We start from the raw sequence: 22,326 nt of genomic DNA, 5'->3' as shown, positions 1-22,326 counted from the left end.
GAAAGCGCAGCAGAAAAAGGAGACTGAAACTTCAGCAAGGAGATAATTCTATTTCATATAAAACATCTTTTCTTTACAGTAATTTTCAGAGCACTTTAACTATCTTTTGATTCTGCAACACACCCTTGTAATAATTTGCTCTCTGTTTTGTTTTTTTTTTGCAAAGCAGCTTCCCCAATTTACAGTATCTGAGTTTAGCTCACTGCAGAAAATTCACAGACAAAGGTTTACTGTACCTGGGCTCTGGAAAAGGCTGTCACAAGCTCATCTGTTTGGACCTTTCAGGTTGCATTCAGGTTTGTAGTTCACGTCTTTCATTCTGTGAAGAGGATCCTTTGTATGACTGGCTGCATCCTGCATTCATGGTATACTGAAGTAGAACAAGCACTGCAGCAGACTTCCAGGGTTTTGAATTACATGACTACAGCTGTTTAAATTTTACTAAGGAATAATAGCACTATAGGTTTGGATCACTTCCAACAAACTGTCAGATACATAAACAGCTAGTACTTACTGCATAATGAGAACAAGGCTTGCTTTTTGTAGCCACAAATAGACTAATTTTATGTCACGATTTGTTAGGATTTTAAACCAGGAGCTTTGAAAGTGCAGTTTTTACTAAGATATCAAAAAATTAAAAGCCACTCTGCACTCAAAAATATGAATTTACATTTGATTTCCTGAGAAGGAAATTAATTAAAGAGTGAACTTTTGTTACTATTTTATAACGGTTTATTATATATAGATTGAAGTAGTATTTACAACTGCAATCTAAAAATAGTTAATGTTTTGGATTATTTTAGTCTCCTACTAAACTTCTAAAGAAAACCAAGGTTTTAGAATCTGGTACTATTTTAGAAAGTTTCAAATATATACTGTACCTTGAAACATACTTCAAAAGCAATATGAAATGCCAGACAGTAAGGCAATAAAAGTCTGCCAGTGTTTTAGTAAAGACTCCCACATACATTTCTTTATACACTGAGAAGATTCTCCAAATTACAAAATACATGTAAAATGAGAACGAGATGGAGTCTGAGACGTACAACAGTTTAAATTTCCATCTAACAAAACCTTTTCAGAACCAAGGATGAAGGCAGATAGGGCAACAGTCTTGTTCTGACCGCTCTTTGCTGTGAGTGTTTCTTGTTCCTCAGAATCATGCTGAGACTATTGTGCGGTGACAGTGTGAAATTTGAAATGAGGGCTGAGGTTAGAGGAAAGTTAAGAACTACCTACCTCTGAGTTACTTTTTCAAAATGTCAGTAGTTGGTTATTTTTTCCAAAAGCAACTTTCCTGCTTGTTCAGAAGAACAATCATGAGCTGTAAGGATCTGCCTCCAGAAAGCATAATCTAATAGTAGTCAGAGAAAAGTGATCATCATTGAACTGGGAAAACCACAATCCTCCCCTTTCCAGAGGAAAGTGGGTTTGCTCACCAGTGTATTCGAGAGCTCTGAAAGGGATTCCACAGCTTCCTCCATTTTGGCTTTCCGCACAGTTCTGGAACAGCACTTAATGATTATGACTGAGTACATAAGTAAACAGTTAAAACCAAAAAGAGCATCAAATTGCATCACTGTTGCAGAAAGCATTTTAATAAGAAAGAATTCTTTCACTCCCCCTCCCATTGGATGAACTAAACCAAAGGGAACTTCTGTAAGGCTAAATGTTTCAGAATTAGTTAGAAAAATGTAGTGAAGCTATAGTATAAACAGTTAAATTATGCTAACAAGTGTTCTATAGAACAGAATATATATTCCATAGAATATATATTTTTCCTGATTTTTCATGTTTACTGTTTTTTCCTTCATTTTAGCATTGCAGTTCTTTTTATATGAGTTCTTATATTACCATTACTACTGTAGGATTTGAACGTCTACTTAGAAAGCTCATCTGTAAAATGGGTGATTATGCTACTGATTTTGCAAGTGGCAACTTGAAGACCAGGGCATTTAAATAGCTTATTAAAAGCTAGTTGGGCAGAAAACTGGGAATTAAGCACACATTTTCTAGTCCATTGTCATAAAACAAGGCAATCTTTCCTTTGACTATTATATTAATACATGGTAATAATACTGGATGAATTGTAGGTATGGGGTTTTTGCATAAAATATCAGTAATTAAGTTAGTGTCTTTATGACACAGGTGGTAAATATTTTCATTAATGAGTTTTAAGATATTTTGCTAAAAATATAGAGATTCTCTTGTGTCCTGCTCAAAAGGTGTCCTATTACACTATTGGTATTCTGAGAGAATTACCTAGAAAGCATAAGATTTCTTGGTCCTGCTTCTGAAGCTGAACAGTATAGCTGGAAAATATTCTGCTATTAGATAGAAAACTGAAAAGACAGAAAGGCATAAAGCAATTGCATGTCATTTACTGACATATTAGATTGACATTATACAACTAGAACAGGTTGGGTGAGAGATATTTGCAGTTAAATGAGAAACACGGAGATTTACAAAGAAATTGACTTTATTTTTGGTGCTAACATTTATGTCTGATTTTCAGACTGGAACTGTTCTGGCCCAAAATGTGTTAGACCAGTCTATCAATTGCTGTAGTTTACAACAGCTTGGTAAGAGATCCCAAGCCACTGGGAAAAATAAATTTGACCCTTTCATTTCTTGACATCCTGCAGTGTTTGTGGGGATGTCAGAGACGCTATTGGCAAATGTATAGGCTTCACCAGTTTTCACCATCTGAGTTCCTCCTGCTCTGGCATCACTGGGAGAATTCTCATTTTGGCAGCTACTGTCAAATTCTGACTTCTTCAGACGTATTAAGCAACAAAAAATGGGCCATCACTTGGGGAGAAAAAGCTGAGCCACGTTCTTTATTTATTGAAGAAGAGGACTCATTGTTTACATTTCCTGAGTACAAACTCATGTAACGGAAGAATACTTTATTATAAGTTACACATGCACTATTCTATATTTTTAGAAATATGCTAATTCAGGAGTATGTTACTAGAACCTTTTTTTGGACAGTGGAAAATTAAAAGAAAAATAACATGTGGAGGCAAGCCATCAATGTAATGTGCCAAACATCTGAAAGGATGTCACAATTCATTTTATCATTCTTGACAAACACAGAATAAATAAAAAAAGATATCCCCTTGTGCACCACAAGAGTACTTCCTCAATCCCGAAAGCTGATTTTCAAGTTTCTGCACTCACAGTCCATTGACAATACTAGACTTACAGTGTTTCTTCAAAGTCCCTTCTGTGCTGCAGACAGCGTTCTGCCTTGCAGGGTGGATTCCACAAGCGCAATAGGTTCAGGGAGGAAAAGGAGTTTTAAAGCAGTACTGTATGTGTAGCAAATAATCCAAAACCTTAATAAACATTCTGTGTATTCCTGTTCCTTGCAATTAAGAAACTATAAAAAAAGGTGAAAGAAAATGACTTTTGACAATCTTACAAGCATTTCATCATTTCACTACATTTATTTTCTAAATCTATGGGGACAGTTCTTTAGTTGTGGTTTGCTCCATGTTTGTTTTGATGTGCTTTCATTTCAGATCACAGTAGACTAGCATACAGTTAAGAAAAACCCCCAAATCAATCATTTAAATGTTAGACTGAAAACTCGTTAGAGACAAGGAATTCTATTTCATATATGCTCATTGCATTGACTTCTGATTTTGTACATGCAAAAAAAAAAATTGTAAAATTATTTGAGTCATGCAAGAAAAGACTATTTTGCAGAATTTTGTAGGATCTAAGACTCATAACAACCTTCAAAACATCCTCTCTCACAGTTGGTTTGAAGAAGGAGGATTAAGTGGGATTTTACTGATCTGGGGCAAAGAATGCAGGATTAAATTCCATATCTATCCTAACATTGATTCTTGGATCAAGCTGTTCACTCTTGAGGCAATCTATTAAACATTGAAATTCCGAATAAGTTGAGAAAGCAATTGTTTTACTAAAATATGCACAAAATTTCATATTTCTACACCTTATCTTCAAGAGTACCTGAAGTTTCATAGATAATACGTAGGGGCTTTAGAAAAGAAATTCAAGGTTAAGATTTTGTTGTTCTAGGAATAAAGAAAAATAAGACAAATATGTATGATATTGCAACAGCATCTAAATGTTGACTAATTTAGTTGAATCTTATCTGAACGCATGTTTCACACTGGAATTTTCTCAACCTGATGGCTGAGATCCATTACCCAGCTTTAAGTTAAAAAACAGTTCAAGTACAAAATATTTGAAGCAATCTGTGCAGGGGGATTATTATCTGCTTCAGTATAATTGGTTTTGGCTTGCATGGAGGAAAACACTAAATTGCTGCTATTTGTGGTATCAAATAGCTATGTTAAGCAAACAGTGTTTTTCCAGACAAAGACATTAAAAATCCTTTAGACCTCAGTTAACATTATGCAATCATTACCGAATTCCAGAAGCAGATATGCTACCTTTGTCCCTCAGCATTGTTGAGTTTGATCTGATTACTTGTAACCTACTATCAATCCTTTTGAGGATGGGAATTTAACTTGATTGTAGGCATCTAACCTAAGGTAATACCTAGAAAATTACCTTAATTTATCTGTATAACAATTAGAGAGGGAGAGAGGTCTCCAGAGATGATTCAGACTTTTTCAGGTCAGACCCATCTTGGGATCTGTCTTGCTCTTTGTTTGCTATAGAGAGATGCCAAGTTTCATAACTGTCTAACATAGACACCTCAGTTGTATCCCTAATTTCAGTGGAGTAAACAAAGGCTTCAGCATTTGCAGTCCTTTTTTAAAATCACCATCAGTCTTACTGACATTTTCTTGACTTCTTAGCATTTTTCCTACGTATTTATTTCCCTGATTTTAGTCTTGACTGTGATTCCTCTTTTACAATTACAATTTACAACCTGTAAGCCTCGCAAATATTTATCTTACTGCTCAGTTAAATGGCTAACATTTGCAAAGTCAGGAGCTTAAAACTAGGCTCCAGAGCCTGCATTTAGTTTTTTTCAGTGATATTTTTAAAATCTTGGCCAAAGCATCAAGTAATGCAATGTAACTAAGGTCCATCACTTAATTGTATTTTCATTTGAGTTTTAGGTACATAGACACATATGGTACATAGGGATCTTGTATTCCTACTCTCTGTATCTAACTGTGATCACCAGCAGTAGGTACTCTTAACAGCTAACAGTGTGTTCATGGTAAAAAAAAAAATCCCAAGAAGAATTGGCAGCAGCCCCCATTAAGCTCCACACCCTCCTTTGGTTAGCAGTCACAGGAGTCAGCTGCAGTTGGTTACAACTGATGATGCATTTGAACTGAGTCGCACCAAATCTCTTCAGTTTGAACAATAAGCATAGCTGGATATGTTATGTTCTGCACTATCTCAGCTTTTGAGTGACTGTTCCTTGGGAGCAGAGTTATTCCTTCTCGTTATAGCAAATCTGTTCAGCAGTTACAAGGGGAAATCCTACTGTCATAACAGCTAAAGCATACTCAAAGTGCTTAATCAACTGGCTGATTTTTTAGAAGAGTGAAAACCTCAGTCTTCTTTTGAAAAGACATCATGTTCAGATTATAATGGACACTGTTATTACCATGTATTACAACAAACTGTATGATGCAGCATACCCTCTCTTCCCTTGGGAATGGTTTGCTCTTTGTAATATATGGACCAAGAACAAGACTCAGTTACCAGAAATTCACCTCTCAAACTGACATTTCTAGGGGGTGATTTGTTTCACTTTAACATATTAAACTAATTGGTGCATGTTGTAGAAATGTGCTGTCTTCTGTTGTTGCACTGCTTGAGAGCTAACAATGAGGAAGCCTGTTGCAGGGTTAGGTAAACTCTTACTTGAATGAAGTGGTCATGCCATGTTAAAGCAATAGAGCTTCTTGACCAACAGAGAATGGAGATTTCCCAATACGTCCCTCAGGCAGCTGCTTGCATGAAGTTCACAATTTAACCTAATCCCTTTCATACAGACCGGAGGTTGTGGGCTGAGGAAACTGGAGATAGGATTACATTGTCCTGCGTTACATATGCCAATAGTGAGTAGAAAGCCATAGAATTTGGACAACAGAATTTAATATTCTGTCCTGAGAATTAGCACCCATCTTTCCACGCTGACATTTTACCTTCTGGTGATCCCTAGCAGTTGAAAAGAGGATTGCCCTTCCCATAGTAGCCCTACGCTAGTACTGGTTGTTTTGCAATCATTTGGGGTAGGCAAATCCAACCTATCCGTGCTGGTGGGTGAGATCCACAGTACTATCTGCAGATCCTTGGTGATGTGTTACCCACATCGACCGCATTCCCAAAGTCACCGTGTCCTTTTGTCCAGCAGACATGTCTCAGTTGGAGGGGTGGTGTGAGAGCCTGGAGTGCACCAAGAGGCTCTACACGCTCTGACCAGCTTGTGGTTACAAGGCGGTTACCTTTCTGTATAATCCTTTCCTGCAGCCCTTCCTCCTGCCCCCAAGATTTTGCTCTTTTTCCTTCTTCAGCTTCTTCTTACAGTAGAGCTGGTTCAGAGGAGCCTCATCCAGGCTCACACAGCTGCACCATATCAGACCGGCCCTTGAACACAGGCAGCTGACAGAGGGTAGTTGATGGGATGTGTATCACGATGCTTTACCTGTAAAATATTTCCTATAGCTATTTTGATGGTAAGGTTTGCATGCTGTTATTCTGCAGGCTGTTAACAGACCCACTGTAGGAAAAACATTCATACTACACTTGCCCTGAGCTCAAACCACACTGGAATATTTGCATCCACAGTGCTAACAGTGCCAGCGTGTGTCATGAGCCACACCATATTCTGTCTGTCTGGACGTGAGACCTGCACAAATACTTAAAGCCTAGGAACATATTTGACAGACATGTAGCCAGTTTCCTTCTAGTACTGACACCCCCTCGCCCCGCACAGGGGAAGAAGTGCAAAGAGTGCCACAATCCCTTACGAAGGACAGACATTTAACATCAAAATATTTAAAACAGTTTATAAAGAATCTGTTTAAAAGGCCACTCCAGACTGAAAATAAAGAGCAAGCTAACCTGGCCATAAGTTAAAAGATGGGGCGTTATGCCAGGAAAGAAAAGACAGTCTGCCTTGATTATAACTTGAAGTCAGATACTCGGTTCATGGAGAAAAATCTCACACGCAAAAAGAACCCGAACGTTAAGTTTGCAAAAAGAAGAGCCAGAAACCCAGTGTGTGAACCCCCTCACTCAATGCTAGCGTGGAAGGAGAGCAGGCTTGACCCTTGTTTCCACTGATGAGTAGTTGTGGGGAGCAAATGTGCTACAGAGGCTGGAGGCTGCAAGTGCAAGAACCGAAAGTATCTTGTGGTGCACTGATTCCATGCTGACGTGTGATGGGTGATTAGCTGCTGCTTAGCTTCTGGCTTGCTTTTCTGTGACTATCTCCTGTCTGCTAATGGTGTCCACTGTCAGACAACATATATACTCTAAGCAAACCTGTGTTTTACACTGCTGCTCCCCTTAAGCAATGTAACTAAGCAAATCAGCCTTCTGCAGCGGCTGGAGAGGTGGGGCACAGCAAGAATCCCTCCCTGTATTCTTTATCTTTGAAGTTTCCTCCTTTGGATTCTTGTCTCCTCAGGCCTTATTTGGTACCCAGGAGAACATGCCAGACTGCTTTTTTTTTGCAGATGTTTTTCAAATGAGTTCCTGGTGCAGAGCACACCTGTAGTCTGAGCTGCACAGGAGTATTATATTATAGAACTTCAAAACTCTGGGAAATAGCGAGATCTCTGGATGCAAATATCAGGGGGGACTATTTCTCGGGGAGGAAGGGTTCACATCCATGTTGTCTGTAGAACACGGGACTAAAAGGAAACTGTCCTATACTTTACACAGGATTTATATGTCAAAGGAACTACTTTGTATGCACAAGAGTGAACGGACATCTGTTGAATTTGGACAGTTGAAGAATTGACTCCCTGGAGTCACTCCCTGGGGTGAAAAGGGAATAAACTGAATTGACAGATCCATCTGTCCATTCACACTTTCACTGAATATTGCTCTGTTGGAGTACGCAGAGTTGGTGTTGCGGTCCTGCATGAAGGATTTTGTAAACAAGCTCCATGTTATTGTGATTGCGTAGGATCTTTCTTTGTATCCTGTCGGAATTTAGCACACATTTTACTATGGATCTAGAAAAAAACAATGAAGATATTTTACCACGTTCAAACCTTGCTTCAAACTAGATGTGAGCATCTGCCATGTGCGAATACCTCATAAGGCTGGAAAAACAAAGGTAGAAGGATGTGACATTCATTGCTACTGCTATAAATGGTGTTGACTCTAGAAATGGTTGTACCTTACTCTTGCTTGCTTAGTAGACACATTTTTGGAACAGATCCTGGATTTGGATTATGTTGTTAAAATTTCAGAATAATATGTATACCTCATGTGTCCGTTTTTCTTTTAATGGGATTAATGCATTTCTTGTTTTAGTGAGCATCTAGGTACCCACGATTTTAAAGTACTGAAAAGATCTCAAGACTTTCCTGTATTGTTTTTGTTAGTCTTGCTAAGATATAAATATTTTATTTCTACTTAGATTTCAGTTGATGGCTTCAGAAATATTGCCAATGGCTGCAGTAGGATTCAAGATTTGCTGATCAACAAAATGCCTACTCTTACAGACAGATGTATTCAAGTAAGAAATTGAAAAGAAATCTGGACTTTGAGAAACGTTCTGATGTTGGAACTGGGTTATCCACTCAACTGACTTTAAAGAAAGTTATGCAGATACAATTTAAGAGGAAAATTTCTCTCCTAAAACATTTTTAGAACTATTATCTAATTATGTTTATAAATCTTGCTCACTTGCAGTCACTTTCAGAAAACTGCTGTTGTCTTGTCTTCTTTTGCTACATGGGTATGGCTGAATTAAGGCCTTCCAGTTTATAAATGAGAGTTTTTCAGTTTTTTCAGTGTTAAAGCAAATATAATATATGGGAACAATATATTCTGCTACTGATTTGGCCCATCAAAATAGAATTCCCAGTCTTCTGCAAAAGTGACTGTTAACTAGATGACTGTCTGGGGCGTCTGCCATACTTCATGTCTCCAGTTACTTCTTTTCCTTGGGTTCCCAAGAATGATAAATACATGGAGAATTTCACTTGCTTATATACCACTCACTGTCTAGAAGTTACTGTTAAAATGGATTATAACTATTAGTTTGAAACTGTAACATTTGGTATTATATGCAAAATACTTGCTGATCTTTTGTTACGTTACAGCATATGAATATATGAATGTTTTTGAATATGAATCTTTTACTTTGCCTTTTTCCCTTCAAAGGCTCTGGTTGAAAAGTGCCAGCAGATAATGTCTGTTGTCTTTCTTGATTCTCCACATCTTTCTGATACAACTTTTAAAGCTCTTGCTGAATGTAAACTCATCAAGGTCAGCATTGAAGGTTAGTATAATAATTCACAAAATTATTAGGATGATGTATTTTAAAATCCAGATAATTTGAAATAAATAAGAGTCTTTCAATTGATTTCAGTGGGTACTTGGATTAGGCCCTTAACGTATGTCAGATGTGTAATTTACATCTTTATCTATTTCAACAGGGAATAACCAAATTACTGATTTAAGTTTCAAGTTGATGAGTAAATGCTGCCCATACATCAGGCACATTCATGTAGCTGATTGCCAGAAGATTACAGATGCTGGTCTTAAGATGATTTCATCATTGAAGCATATTCTTGTACTGAATGTAGCAGACTGCATAAGGTACTATATCACATCCAGATTTCTGTAAGCCACTGTAAAGGAATTTTAGTAAAGTTAATTATATTCATAGTAAGTCCTGTTAGCACAACTTTCAGTTTTAAAAATAAATTCTTAGAATGTTAATACATGTATCTTATTATTTTATACAAGTAGTTTTTTGTTCCTATATCATGTTTTCAAAAATCCATTAATTATTACTCCAGTTCAAGAAAAAAAATCAACTGCAGATGTAGTATTACTTAATAGCCATGGCATATTTTAATGCTGGAATGTGCCTATGAAGGAGATGAAAATGATAATCAAAGACAGTGGCAGTGCCACACCTCTGTTAAAATTTGGATATAATTTAATTTTATGAATATTAAAACAGCTATAACTATATAGTAATAAGATATAAACAAACCTGCCAATTTTTTAGAATTACCAAGACAACATTGTAATTTATGTTGTGGAGGAAGGATATGTTTTATGTGAAGCCTGTTTTCCTCTTCAGGTGTGTCATGTATCAGTAGAAACAAAGACAAACGAAAGGGCTTCCAAAGCTGCATGCTTGTTCCCTGTTTTGTGACATGGCAATGGAGTCAAGGATGGGAGGGCACATGGAAGGCAAAACCTCCAAACATTTCAAAATCAACAGACATAAAAAATAAGACAAAGAAGCTAGAATTGCTGCTTATCTTAAAATTTCTGACATCATGTGAAGTTTTAGGGATTTTGCTTTAATGTGTAACTAAAGTACTTTTTGTGCTTGTTGATGCCATATAAAAATCTGATAACATTGCATGTAGATGCGCTGAGAAGTGCTGAAGTCATACCATGACATCGTGTTGATAGTTCAGCTGGGCAGATGGGACAGCTGCCTGCATTTTCTGGTTTAACGTTTAGAAGGCTGAATTTTCCAGTCTGTTAGCCAAATCTTGGGCTGTGAGTGTGTTTGCACATGTGTCTGCTGTCTCTACTGCTAAAGAATTGCTGAATTACCTTAACAAAACTTCTTAAGCAGTTGTAAAGCTATTGTAAAATCCTACTGATTTCATTGCTTTTGCAGACACTTGTAAAAGTTTCAGCATTAACAAAGTTATAGATTGTAACGCATCTAAACTTGGTAAGAGTTTATCTCAAGAGATAATGAATCTACAAAAGGGGAATTGTTAGTATTTATGTTTCTCTTTTTTGGACAGTGCGTTGCTATAAAAGTTCACATGGTGAGTTGGAAACGTTTAGGAATTTCTCATAGAAATCAAGGGAAGTGCCATACTGGTGGTAGAATCTTAAGAACAGATTTTGAAATGCTTAGCCATCTTGACGCTTTTAATCCCTTTCTTTTTTTTTAATTGACATTTTATCTCAGTCTAAGAGAGTCTAAGTTTTCTTAGTCTTTTGGAACTTTTTTTTGAGAAATGAAAGGGGCACGAAGAGCAAATCTGACAATTCAGAATTCTTAAATTACAGGAGGGAATTGACTACATGTGAAAAATGAAGAAAGAAAATTAACTGCTCATGATTATTAGAATTAAGAAATAATGGAGACGTGAGTAAAAAGGTGTCTAAAAATGGACACAGGCCATGTGATGGCTCATACCCTTGACAACATTTTCCCTGTTTAAGGATGTTATCTTCCTGTCTGATAAAGCAGTGAGTTCTTATACAGTTAATCAGCTGACCAGGGAAACTTAGCATGTATATTCACAGCACAATTATTTCAGAAGTTATAATGTCGCTGTTTCATCCCTCAAACCCAGTGTGGTTACAGAATATCTTTTCTTTTTACTTCAGCTGACTGCATTGCCAGGCTCTGCATTCCTTGCAGACTTAATTATTCTGAAGGTATATTTCTTAAATTTATCTATCTTGAATGAAAAACAACTGCACTGTGAAATATACCAAAACTACCACAGTGGCTGAATTATTGCAGAGTGATCACTTTAACACTTTATGAATTGTCGCTTCCTCTGTAGCTTGTGGTCACACAATGAGGCTTTGTGCAGGTTATCATTTTATTAGTAGTGCTGTTCTTACCCATATGTTTCTAGGACTTTGGGATTTGCAGTGATTCTTTGTGCTGCAACAAACCGTACAAGCCAAAATACAATTCTGTCCTACAGAATTCTGGGATTAATTTTTTATTTGTCATGGAACACAGAAGAAATACTGGGAATGCACTGAAAAGCTAAGTGTACAAGTAACACTAAACATATCAGAGATACGAACTATATTGAAACACTTACCCAAGTTGTAGTCAGCTCTCCAACCCTCTCAACTTGGCTGAAAGATTTTCAATCTATATCTACTTAATTTTTATAACCTTTGTGTATAAGTTAGCCGTTCATGTATAAGATATGCAATTCATTAAGTGAAACACTCCGAGGAAAAACTCGTGTTAACTCTTCATGCATGTGTACGTGTACAGAACAGCTACTACATACATGTACTACCTGAGACTTTTGCTTCTGTGCTAGAAGATAATTTTTCCTTTAAATTATTTCAAATTCTTAAATTAACAAAGATATTAAAATAAATATTACTCTAAAATGTCTAAGGTCCTGATTCTTTCTAGATATGTTTTCCAATCTCTGCTTTTGGAATGCTATCATACCCGAGTGTTGGAACTAATGGAAGTTCTCATAATCTCCATCAGACTTGTTTTCAGAAAGTTCTGGTTTTCGGCAGTTCCAAAGAGCAGCATCTTTCTAATTGAGCTATTAGTTATTCTTACTCCTTTTTGGGTTTAAAAGGCTATTTAAAAAATCCCATTAGTAACTTCTGCTTACCTACAATGCAGAATGCTGAGTGTAAATTGTAAATTGCCTTGTATATGGTGTAGGAAAAATATATATTATAAATATTGCCTGCGTTTCTTTTTTAGAATCAGTGATGGAGGCGTAAGGCCATTTGCACAAGGTTCTTCAGGAGCTAAGCTGAGAGAGCTGAATTTGACTAATTGTATTCGTGTCACTGATGCTTCTGTCACAGACATAGCACAAAGGTACCATAGTCCAATACAATATTTTTCTAGTGTGGTTAGACTTTCAGTGTAGTGTTAAAGTTCTTAATATGTTAATAAATGGATAAAATTACACAGCCAATTGTATACAGAAAATTGTACTGGATAAATGACTAGTCCTTTCTGGCACTGTGAATCTCTAAAAAAATGATCCATTATATAAAGGTGAATTCATCAATATAAATATGGAAACCTGAGAAGTCATAATTTTAGGGGGGAAAAAAAAAGCGCTTAAATGATGTTTGTCAGTGACGAAATGCATTAAAAGATTAGCATGTATGTCACATTTTTGTAAACTCAATAAATACTCATGTCTGCACAAACAAAAAGCACTCTATTTCTAAACCTCTTCAACTGCAGTTCCTCAGAAGGAGTATTGATATTTGCAATTAAAAAATAATTTTTAAATATCCAGAGAAGATTGGGGTCGGTCTTTCCACTTCTTACTCGATCTCTCAGCAGGCCCCTGTTTATGCTTTTGTAACAGAAGTTGTGGATAAGTGCAGCACATTTGCTGGTCAGCTGGGGAATGCCGTCCCCCTTTTACTGACGGGGCGTTCCCCCTCAGGCTCTGAACGCACTGCTTGAGCAGCCACATTTCTTAGGTCTTGTGGTTTGGTTACGGGAAGATACAGCTTTTACGGTGCTTACTTACGCAGTAAAATTCAGTTTTCCATGTGTGGACAGTGAATGCTGCTTTGCAGAACCTGGCAACATCTTTATTTGCTGTGTACCATTATTAGCAGAGCTGTAGCTGGGGGTGGGTGCAGCCATGGGGTCCTGAATTCCGTCGTTGCAGTGAGCTTTGAAGCTCCTGTGCAAGATATGAGAGGTTTGGAGATGGGGAAAAGTCAAGCATCAAACTAATTAAATATTTTTATGTAATAGAGCTCCTTGATTTCCATATTTTGATTTAATTTGATTGCTGTTCATGGTTTGAAGTATTTGTGATGCTTATGCATTATGAGTGGAATTCTTGGAAGTGCCTATATAAGGTAGGTATCAAAAGTCTAGAGTGCTTATTTTCCTAGATCCCCTGGAAAAAATTTATCAAGGATGATTACAAAACATGTCTGCTATACTACTTCTGTAATGAAAGTAGAAAGCTGAAATTTCTGGTTTTTTATTTGATTTAGATGTCATGAATTGACCTATCTAAATCTGCGTTACTGTGAAAATGTGACTGATGCTGGAATTGAAGCCTTGGGAAATATGTTGTCATTGATATCCATTGACATCTCTGGAACCAGCGTCTCAGATACGGTATATATATATATGATTAAAGAATGAATCACGTGTTTACTATTTGTCTAGGTTTTCTGAAAAAAAAGCAATAAAAATCCATTCACTTAAAAACCTGCATGGATATGAAGCAGTGGAGTTGCAGTGTCGATAAAACGTATTTTAGAAATGTTTGTAGTACAGTATATGCAGTAACCAATAAAAGGTCATTCTTAAGTTGGACAATCCTTACATTTGAAAGAGAAACAGAGACCGCCAGAAAGAGGAGGTCTGGCAGCTGTGAAGCTGCTCTGAAAAGAATATTTATTAAGCAGATTTGGTTTTGCTCCAGGATGATTAGGCCTGCGGAAAACTGAAAAATTGGTATTTTTAACTCTTAAATTTGTAAAAATTATATTTTCCATGAACTAGATTTTATGGTGAAAAATTCTGAACGCTAGCTCTAGCAGAGGCACTGCTTTACACTGTGGTCTCGAAAGTGATTGCTAGTGAAAGAATTACTACCAAGCTGTGTCCAATTTGTCAAGTCGCTAAGACCCTGAAAAGCAAAACAGCGCGTGTGGGAGCGAGGTGGAACGTCGCAGGCCTCCATGTTAGATACTCGTGGCAGGTCCCGCCTGGTGCGCGGGGTTCAGAGCCAGTTCTGCTCTTTCTTTTCCTTGTGGGGCAAACTCTTTTCGCTGAACACAGAAACCTAGGAGAAACCTTGTAAAGAAAACTCGCCATAGAGACTATTCACTCAGTCACTGTTCAAACAGAATTCTGATCAAGAGCTTTATTATTTGGCTCTCACACAGTTTGTGCAAAAGTAATTAGAATGTGAAAAAGTAACTAGAATGTCTGTATCTTTTATGGAGGCCTGAAAACAAAAATTAAATTAAAACAAAATTAAGCTAAATAAAGAGGGTTGGGAAATCCGAGAAGACTTCATTTAATGTGACCATTTAAAATATCATAAAATTATATCTGAATGAAATTTATAATGCCTTGAATTACAGTCCCACAGCATTTCAACATAAATGTTTTCTTTCTTCTTGCCTGCCACAGCTAGTCTTTTAAAACGCTACGTTGCTTTGTACTCTAGTTTTCGCATAGCACAACCCGTGACCTCGGCAATAAGCCAAGCTCTTTTGCTTACACGGCATTTCTGAGGCTTTCGGTTCCTCCCCTCCCACAAGACAGATAAATTAGGCTGAAAATTGACCATTTATCATTTTTGTAATTTCTGATCTGATTGCTCGTACTAGCTACAAAACTGTTACGGGTTTTGCTGTTCGCTGTATTTAAGTATATAACATTCACACTTGTATAATATATACATTTTCTGATCTTACAACATTATTTGATAACAGGAAATCTAGCAGTCTACTTTGTAAAAGCTCTGATTTGTATGCTTTGACTTTATATTATGCATTTTATTAGCACATAGATGATACTGTATTAAGATCTCTTTCAATTTAGACCTTGTAAGTGTTGCTTTTAAAATGTAGCAGAGAGCACAATGTTTTATGTGCAGTAACCAACACCATTTCGCTGTGCTGAAAAATTGTAAGGCTCATATGCTTTCCTGTAGTTTGTGCAGTAGATCTCTGTTGCTTTTGCTGTCTTGCTGTTTCGTGTAAAAAATGTAGAATGTGCAACATAAATTTGCACTACACAAGAGAATTTTCCTTTCTGTTTTTTCAAATGACAGCAGAATCATTCTGCCCATCAAAGTGGAACAGAATTTACTGCAATAAGGATGGCACATACTTAAGGGAAGGGTAGGGGAGAAATGATAAAGTAGAGTCAGATTTTCTTACAGATTTATCTCTCAGGTATGACTGACAATCAAAATGGAAAGTTTTTTTCCACTGTTGGTACTTTCCTTTTCTGTAGTTACTCTGGTGCCCAATAAGTCAATGTTCCTATTGAGATCTGTCTGTCATTCAGGGAGTTTGTTGCCTTTGGAAGGAATGTATTGACTCTTAGAATTGTCCCTGACAAGAGCTCTTGTTAATAAAATGAAATAAATCACAGTACCCTCTACACTCACAGTAATTAAAACATGTAGCACTGGTAAGAAGTACTTTAAAAGTCTGTCTCATGTTTCAAGAAGTTTATTATCATTGTCCTGAGTCTACGCATCAACAGAAAGACTGGAAATTTAATAAAAATAATTGTGGCATATATTCAGATTTTGGTATTGTGTAGGAAGTTATGCATTTTACACAGAGAGAAAATGCCTAGGCAAACTTCTAAACACAAACTAGAATAAGGCAAGTAATTTAAGTTGTATGTGTGCTTAACTGTCTTGCTAAATAAGTCAAAGACCAGTCATTAAAAAAAAAAAAATCATCCACTGAAGAGGATGTCAACTTTATGCGTATGAGACTGAAGAAGTTACTATACTTTGCTCATTAGGGCTTTGACTATATTGGTCTTACTCATAAAATATATAACATTAAATAAAAAAGCCGCACAATTACATTTTAAATATGAATTTATTCACTCAGTTATTTTAGCATTCATCCTTTTACATTTCAGAAAATATTTCCTCTTTATTCAAAATCTTTTTTTTAAATAAACGACACACATTTTTATGTCTAAACAACTTTTTTTAATAGTGGGAAGGACATTTGTTCTTTTTTGTCATTCCTGAAGTACTAGAAATTGGTTTCTTAGAGTTACAAACAACTTAAAAGACTTAGAAGTGAAAAGATTTGCAACTTAGTGACAGCATTTCTTTAAAAAAAGAAAATGCAATGACAGACCAAAGATTTTGAGTTCTTTGAAAAAACTGCCTTTAAATTCTTTGAGAAAACTCCCTTTTTTCCCAAGCTAGCCTCCCATCTCTCATTTTTTTCTCTCATGTTTTGATCTTCCAAACTCCCTGGAGTGGACCATAGTGTTTTAAATCATGAGTATGGTGAACATGTTCATGAATGCATAGATAATATCACACGTCATTTTAGATATCACTGTAAAGGTGCTTACAATATGTGCTCTATTATGGAGCTGGAAACATTAGCATTTAGGGCCAAAACCTATTTGCCTTTCTTCTAAGAGCAGACTCAGTGGCAATGCTTCCATGAGTTAGAGAAGCAGTTTTAGTTATAAGCTTTCTTTTCACACTCTCCGTATTTTTGTTAAAATGTCTTGAACTTTTTCTGATGTCTATATGATGCAGCTTTGGCAGCTTTGCTCCAAGTCTGAGGGTCTGACAGCGTGCAGCAGCCCAGCTTTCCTTGTCCCGACACAAGCTGCTGATTCATATGCCCTGCACCACCCATCTTCCTGGGGCATAAAAAAGAAATTAAGTAGAGAATTGTGTGGACATTTGAAGAAAGTGTCTTAAGTCAAGCAGGATTTAGACAGAAAAAGCATAGCAAAGAATAATAAAAGGAATTGTTAAAGAAACTTAGTTGACTTCTGAGTTATGTAGAGCATCCAGCAACAAAAACAGTAGATGCCATGACATAGACTCAGGGAAGTTTAATATCAGTGGTGAATTATATGCGGTGTAATAATGAGAGAGAAAATAATAGCCTTCAACATAAAAAATAGGTAAAATACTTTAAAAACAAGAAGAATCCTGATACATTTCTGAAATCAAAGATAAAAAGGAAATATGAAGTATCCAGAGAAATATTCTTTGTTTCTGCATTGTCTTCTGTGATGACTGTCATGCATGAAATTCTGTCTCATAATAATCTAAGGCCCCATCCTCTCTTCTGGCTGAAGTGCCTCCTCAAGAATTACCTTAGTCAGCTAATCATGCACAGATTTTTTACATGCTATGTGTAGTTACTCTTTAAAGTTGAGGATAACTGGTAATCATTGGGAACTCTGGAGCAGTGGTTATGTGTATAAACAGTTAGCTCAACTTTCTTTTCTTATGTGTTTGTACTTAATGATCTTCAGATCCTGGCTGGTCCTGAAGGCCAGGCTGCAATGTAAATATTTACTAATATTTTAATAATAAGTTTCTAAAGAGGGAAAAAACCCAAAACCAAAAGTGGCATTTTGGCTTTCCACACTTATCTAGAGTAACTTCTTTGTGCTCTTTGCAACCTACGGTGACTCGAATCCATAGCCCAGCTCCACATTTTGGTCTGTTAGAAAATTAGGCCAGTAGGACTGAGGAAGAGCCTCATAAAGGTTAGGAAGCAAATATTAGCAGGTCTAATAATAATAATTGCAACAGACTGCAAATTAATTAGTTGCATTTGATTTCCGAAGGAAAGGATGTGACCAATCACACACATTCCCAAAGCAGGGAAAAGGAAATGTTAAAATATATTGAAGTGGGCTCCAAATTCAGATGTTAGCACTCTAGTTTGGTTGGGAGAGAAAGAGACAATTTGAACTGGAGACTTAGAAACTCAACTCTGCATAAAAATAGGAAATACTAACACAGAGAGTCATTAAAATTGATGCCAGATGTGCTAACACCTTGAGTCCCAATGCAAATCAGTAGGAATTAAAGGTGCTTAACAATGTCGAAAATTTGGCTTGATATTTTTACAGGACATTTTGTTACAATGGAAGCCCTGTTGTCTGGACTTAGTGTCAAGAAGCATTGGCAACCGTATTTTGTATGTTACGATCTGGTCTAACCCCAAATGGTGTTAGGTACACAAATTAAATTTTATGGCATGCATTATACACGGAGTCGTACGGGGCAACTTCTGCACTGCAATAGGAGAATGTCTCTACAGTTCCTGTAAACTGATCTGACCCACCTTTATATTAGCTCAAGCATTGGAAACAGTATAGCAGCATTTGCTTGAGGACTTACCAATTTTCCAGCAGGTTTTTTCTATCTGAAACTGAACTGTGTTCTGCCCCATAAGTATTTTTATTAGCAAAAGATTACTGCATGATAGCAGTTACATTCTTCTCTTCTAGTAAGTGTTTGATCCATGAAACTGATGCCTGACTGCAGCTAATCTGTGCAGAAATCTGAGCATTTTAGAGGATAAGGTGAGTCATTGCATATTAAATGGCTCAGAAATGGAAGGTGGGAGATACCTCTTGTCTTCCAAGATTGGAGTCACTTTGAGGTCAATCTGTTTGGTTTGGGGTATGAACAGGAAGTAACATCTGTATATCTCTGGTACGTCAAGATACATTACAGATGCTGAGCTTTAAGGTTACAAAGAGATACGTGAACAGAAATCTCAGGAGAAGTTTAAAACAGCGTAGCACATGGTTATTGTTAGCGAGAGACGGTGCGTTCATTGCAGTCTGCAGCTGAAAGGCAGAGATTTGCAGCTTGTGAACATAAACAATAAAGAGTTGTTCTTTGGTATGCCATAGACTCAGATGACTTTTGTCTCTAGCAAATGAAGCCCAACTCACCAACTGATACAGTTAATACTAATTTTCTCATCTACAGAAGCCACAGTGAAATAATAACAAGTGATGTTCTGCAACTGTTTGTCGGCCTCACGTAATAATGTAAATGAAACAGAATAAAAATGTAAAAATTGCTTTGAAAAAAAACAGCTGTTGGAGAGGAATAAGAAGTTTCTTTTAAAGTTATTTTCTAAATGGAAATGGTAATATACATGCTATACAAGAGATGCAGGACAAAGTCTTCCCTTTCCCTGTGGCAACAGAAGATTGATCCAAGATATATGGGGTGATTTCTTTATGTTAAAGAGGAAATACGTTTTTGGAGACACACAGAGTGGGTGATCCTAGTCTGTACGCTGCACAGTATCTCTTTTGCTGGCATCTATTTCCAAGATTTCCAATGAGAATATGATAGCTCTGGCCATATCTTTCAAAAATGTCTGGAGGCTTAGTATAGAACATAAAAGTCTCTAGAAATAGGTCAGTATCCTGGATGGGGATCCCTGATGTTATTTATCAGGGAATACTACTGAATAAATCAGGAAGTCTAATAAAACAAGTGATAACAGGCTCCTTTGTATACATGTTAGATAAAAAAATAATAGTTAAAAATTTTATGTAGATTAGACTACCTGTGTAGAGCTTGTTTGAAGAGGTTTATTTTTGGAAATTTAGAAGTTTCATAGTTTTTCTATGTAATAGACAGTTCCTAGTGACATTCCTTGTCTTCCATGTCTTCACTCTTTCCCTTCTCAAATCTGGAATTATTAATTGATTTTCATTGAAAAAAAAAAAAATTGTTCTGTGATTCAATGCCACTCTAGTCATATAAAGTTATTATAAATTAACTTTTAAGCCATAGCATCATTAGTTGTCATGTAGCAAAAAAATCTTTATAATATTCTTTACCAAGTACGTTAAAGTGGTGCCACTTCAAAATACAGAAAAATGCAAGAAGGAATGATGTCCATAAGGTCACACCTATCACTATTAGTCTCTGCTGTAAGGAATTCAGGTTCTGACATAAACCCATTTGGGATTTAAGTACGCAATTGTTTTTTTGTCTTGAGTAGGAGTGCTCTGGTCAACAAGAATTTGAAATCTGTAGATTTTCATGAAGCTGTTGAAAGTAATGGGCACCGCATAACTGCATCTGCTGAGAAAAAAGCAAATTTCTTTGTTCTCATAAGAAGCCAGGATTGGAAATCTTTTTCAGTGTTCTGTTTTTTGTGTTTATTCAGCCTGTGAGATTTCAGGAATTTGCAAAATTTGAACTCCAGCCGCACTCTTCCAGCGTTATCGTTACAGTGTCCACATTTGGATTCCAGACACTATTTACATCTGCTTATTTTTTCAGGATGATATTTCCTCTCTGTGCAGTGCTGTTTGCTGCCTAATTGTAGATAATTTATTAACCATGTGGAATAAAGTGATAACGCTGTTTTTCAGTAAAGTTTACTTTATTGATATGAAGCACAGAGATATTCTGCTGTGACCACCAAAATAAATTTTACAAAGTCAACATGTAATTCTCCTTCAGATTAGAGAGTTTAGGATCAAAACATGGTCCTGTTTCCTGGTGTACAAGCAGTAAAAATCACAAAGCATCTTAGGATCCTTTTGCACTCCTAAAATAGGAATTTACCAAGGTTTTCACCTCCGTATTGACTTGAATATGGGGGTTGTTCATGCACCTATGAGTGTGACTGCACCATTTCAAATGTTGTCTTGTACCTTAGATGTAGCTATAAAGCAAATCATAAAGGGAGCAATTTTAAGATATTGTTTGGTCATAACAAATAGTATTTTGTTCTTCCAACAAAAAAAAAAAAAATTGTGAAAAGTTCTTTCAAACCCAAATTTTGGAGGGGATCTGTAAATATATTTTGCTTTATGAGAGTTCTGGTCTGTATCCTGTGGAAGTATTTCACACCATGCTAATTCTCTTCAATTTCTTTCTTTCTGAACAGGTAGGAAAATCTAATTTTTTACTTTCTCAATTGAACTATTTCTGCAAAGAGTTCTTAACCCTTGTACATACTTCAAGCAAAAATTGGAGGATAAACTATATATGTGCATGCTGCTGAAGAGAATGTCTTAAAAGGTGTTGCAGTTCTTAGACAGAAGCTTTAATATACAGACATTGGATATTGACCAGCCTAACACTAACATATTAAATGTAATTATATATAATTGCATGTATTGATTTTTAAGATTAATTTTTCTGGAATTTTTTAGGGCTTGAGAGCCCTTGGCCACCATGGAAAAATAAAGGAATTTTCTATATCAGGATGCAAAAACATCAGTGATACTGGGATTCAGGTAAAACTTCACCTCTTTTCTTGGTGTTTCCTGGAAGCCTCTCTTGTTCTTCCAATTAGCCATGTCCAAAACTGATACTATTTTACTCTGTGTGTCATCTTTTATTCTTCATTACACTGTTTTACGCTCTCACTCTTACAAATGATTCTCGCCTTTCATTCCTTTCCTTTTTTTTTTCATTCCTTCCATGAATGCCAGTACCAGGCAGCAGTTGTGAGCACACCAGCGGGAGGTGCCCAAGGTAGCGGAACTCCTCCGCTCAGCGGCAGAGCTCCAGGAGGGGGTGAGAGGGTTGAGGAGTATGAGGGAGGCTACTGGAATTGCACCCTGTCTTCCCTGGGACAGGCCTGACAGGAGGACATGACACATGGTACGGAGGATCCCCCATGTCTCTCCACCTGTCTGAACGTGGATGGGGGGCAATGGGGGGCAATGGCGACAAGTTCCTGCCCGGCACAGCAGGCGCATCTCCTCTGAGACGACTCCACCTTCCCAGATGCCTCTGCATCACAGGTATGTGGTTCTGCAAGTGGAACCGAACAATAATGAGGGCGACGGTTCGTCTAGCCTGGAGGTGCTGCCGAGGTTAAATCAGCCTACGTCCTGCACCAAAACCGCTTCCATAAAGAAAAAAAGATGGGTCATTGTCATAGGAGACTCTCCTGAGT

The 22,326-nt window shown here is 36.8% G+C and overlaps 1 protein-coding gene across 1 annotated transcript in view; it reads left to right on the top strand.

The window, feature by feature from the left end:
- The window catches only part of FBXL13 (F-box and leucine rich repeat protein 13), a gene marked incomplete at its 5' end in the record, with an annotated part of 95,928 nt that overhangs the window by 57,011 nt on the left and 16,591 nt on the right, over window positions 1-22,326 (top strand). The window contains 7 exons of the mRNA XM_082013915.1: window positions 170-296; window positions 8,564-8,662; window positions 9,313-9,430; window positions 9,588-9,750; window positions 12,617-12,736; window positions 13,891-14,017; window positions 21,575-21,658. Coding sequence (XP_081870041.1) covers window positions 170-296; window positions 8,564-8,662; window positions 9,313-9,430; window positions 9,588-9,750; window positions 12,617-12,736; window positions 13,891-14,017; window positions 21,575-21,658 — 838 coding nt within the window. The remainder of the gene's footprint in view (window positions 1-169; window positions 297-8,563; window positions 8,663-9,312; window positions 9,431-9,587; window positions 9,751-12,616; window positions 12,737-13,890; window positions 14,018-21,574; window positions 21,659-22,326) is intronic.

Source organism: Phaethon aethereus (genome assembly GCF_964289735.1).
Source record: "Phaethon aethereus genome assembly, chromosome: 1".
Taxonomy (NCBI): domain Eukaryota; kingdom Metazoa; phylum Chordata; class Aves; order Phaethontiformes; family Phaethontidae; genus Phaethon; species Phaethon aethereus.
This window is presented reverse-complemented; position numbering and strand designations above follow the sequence as displayed.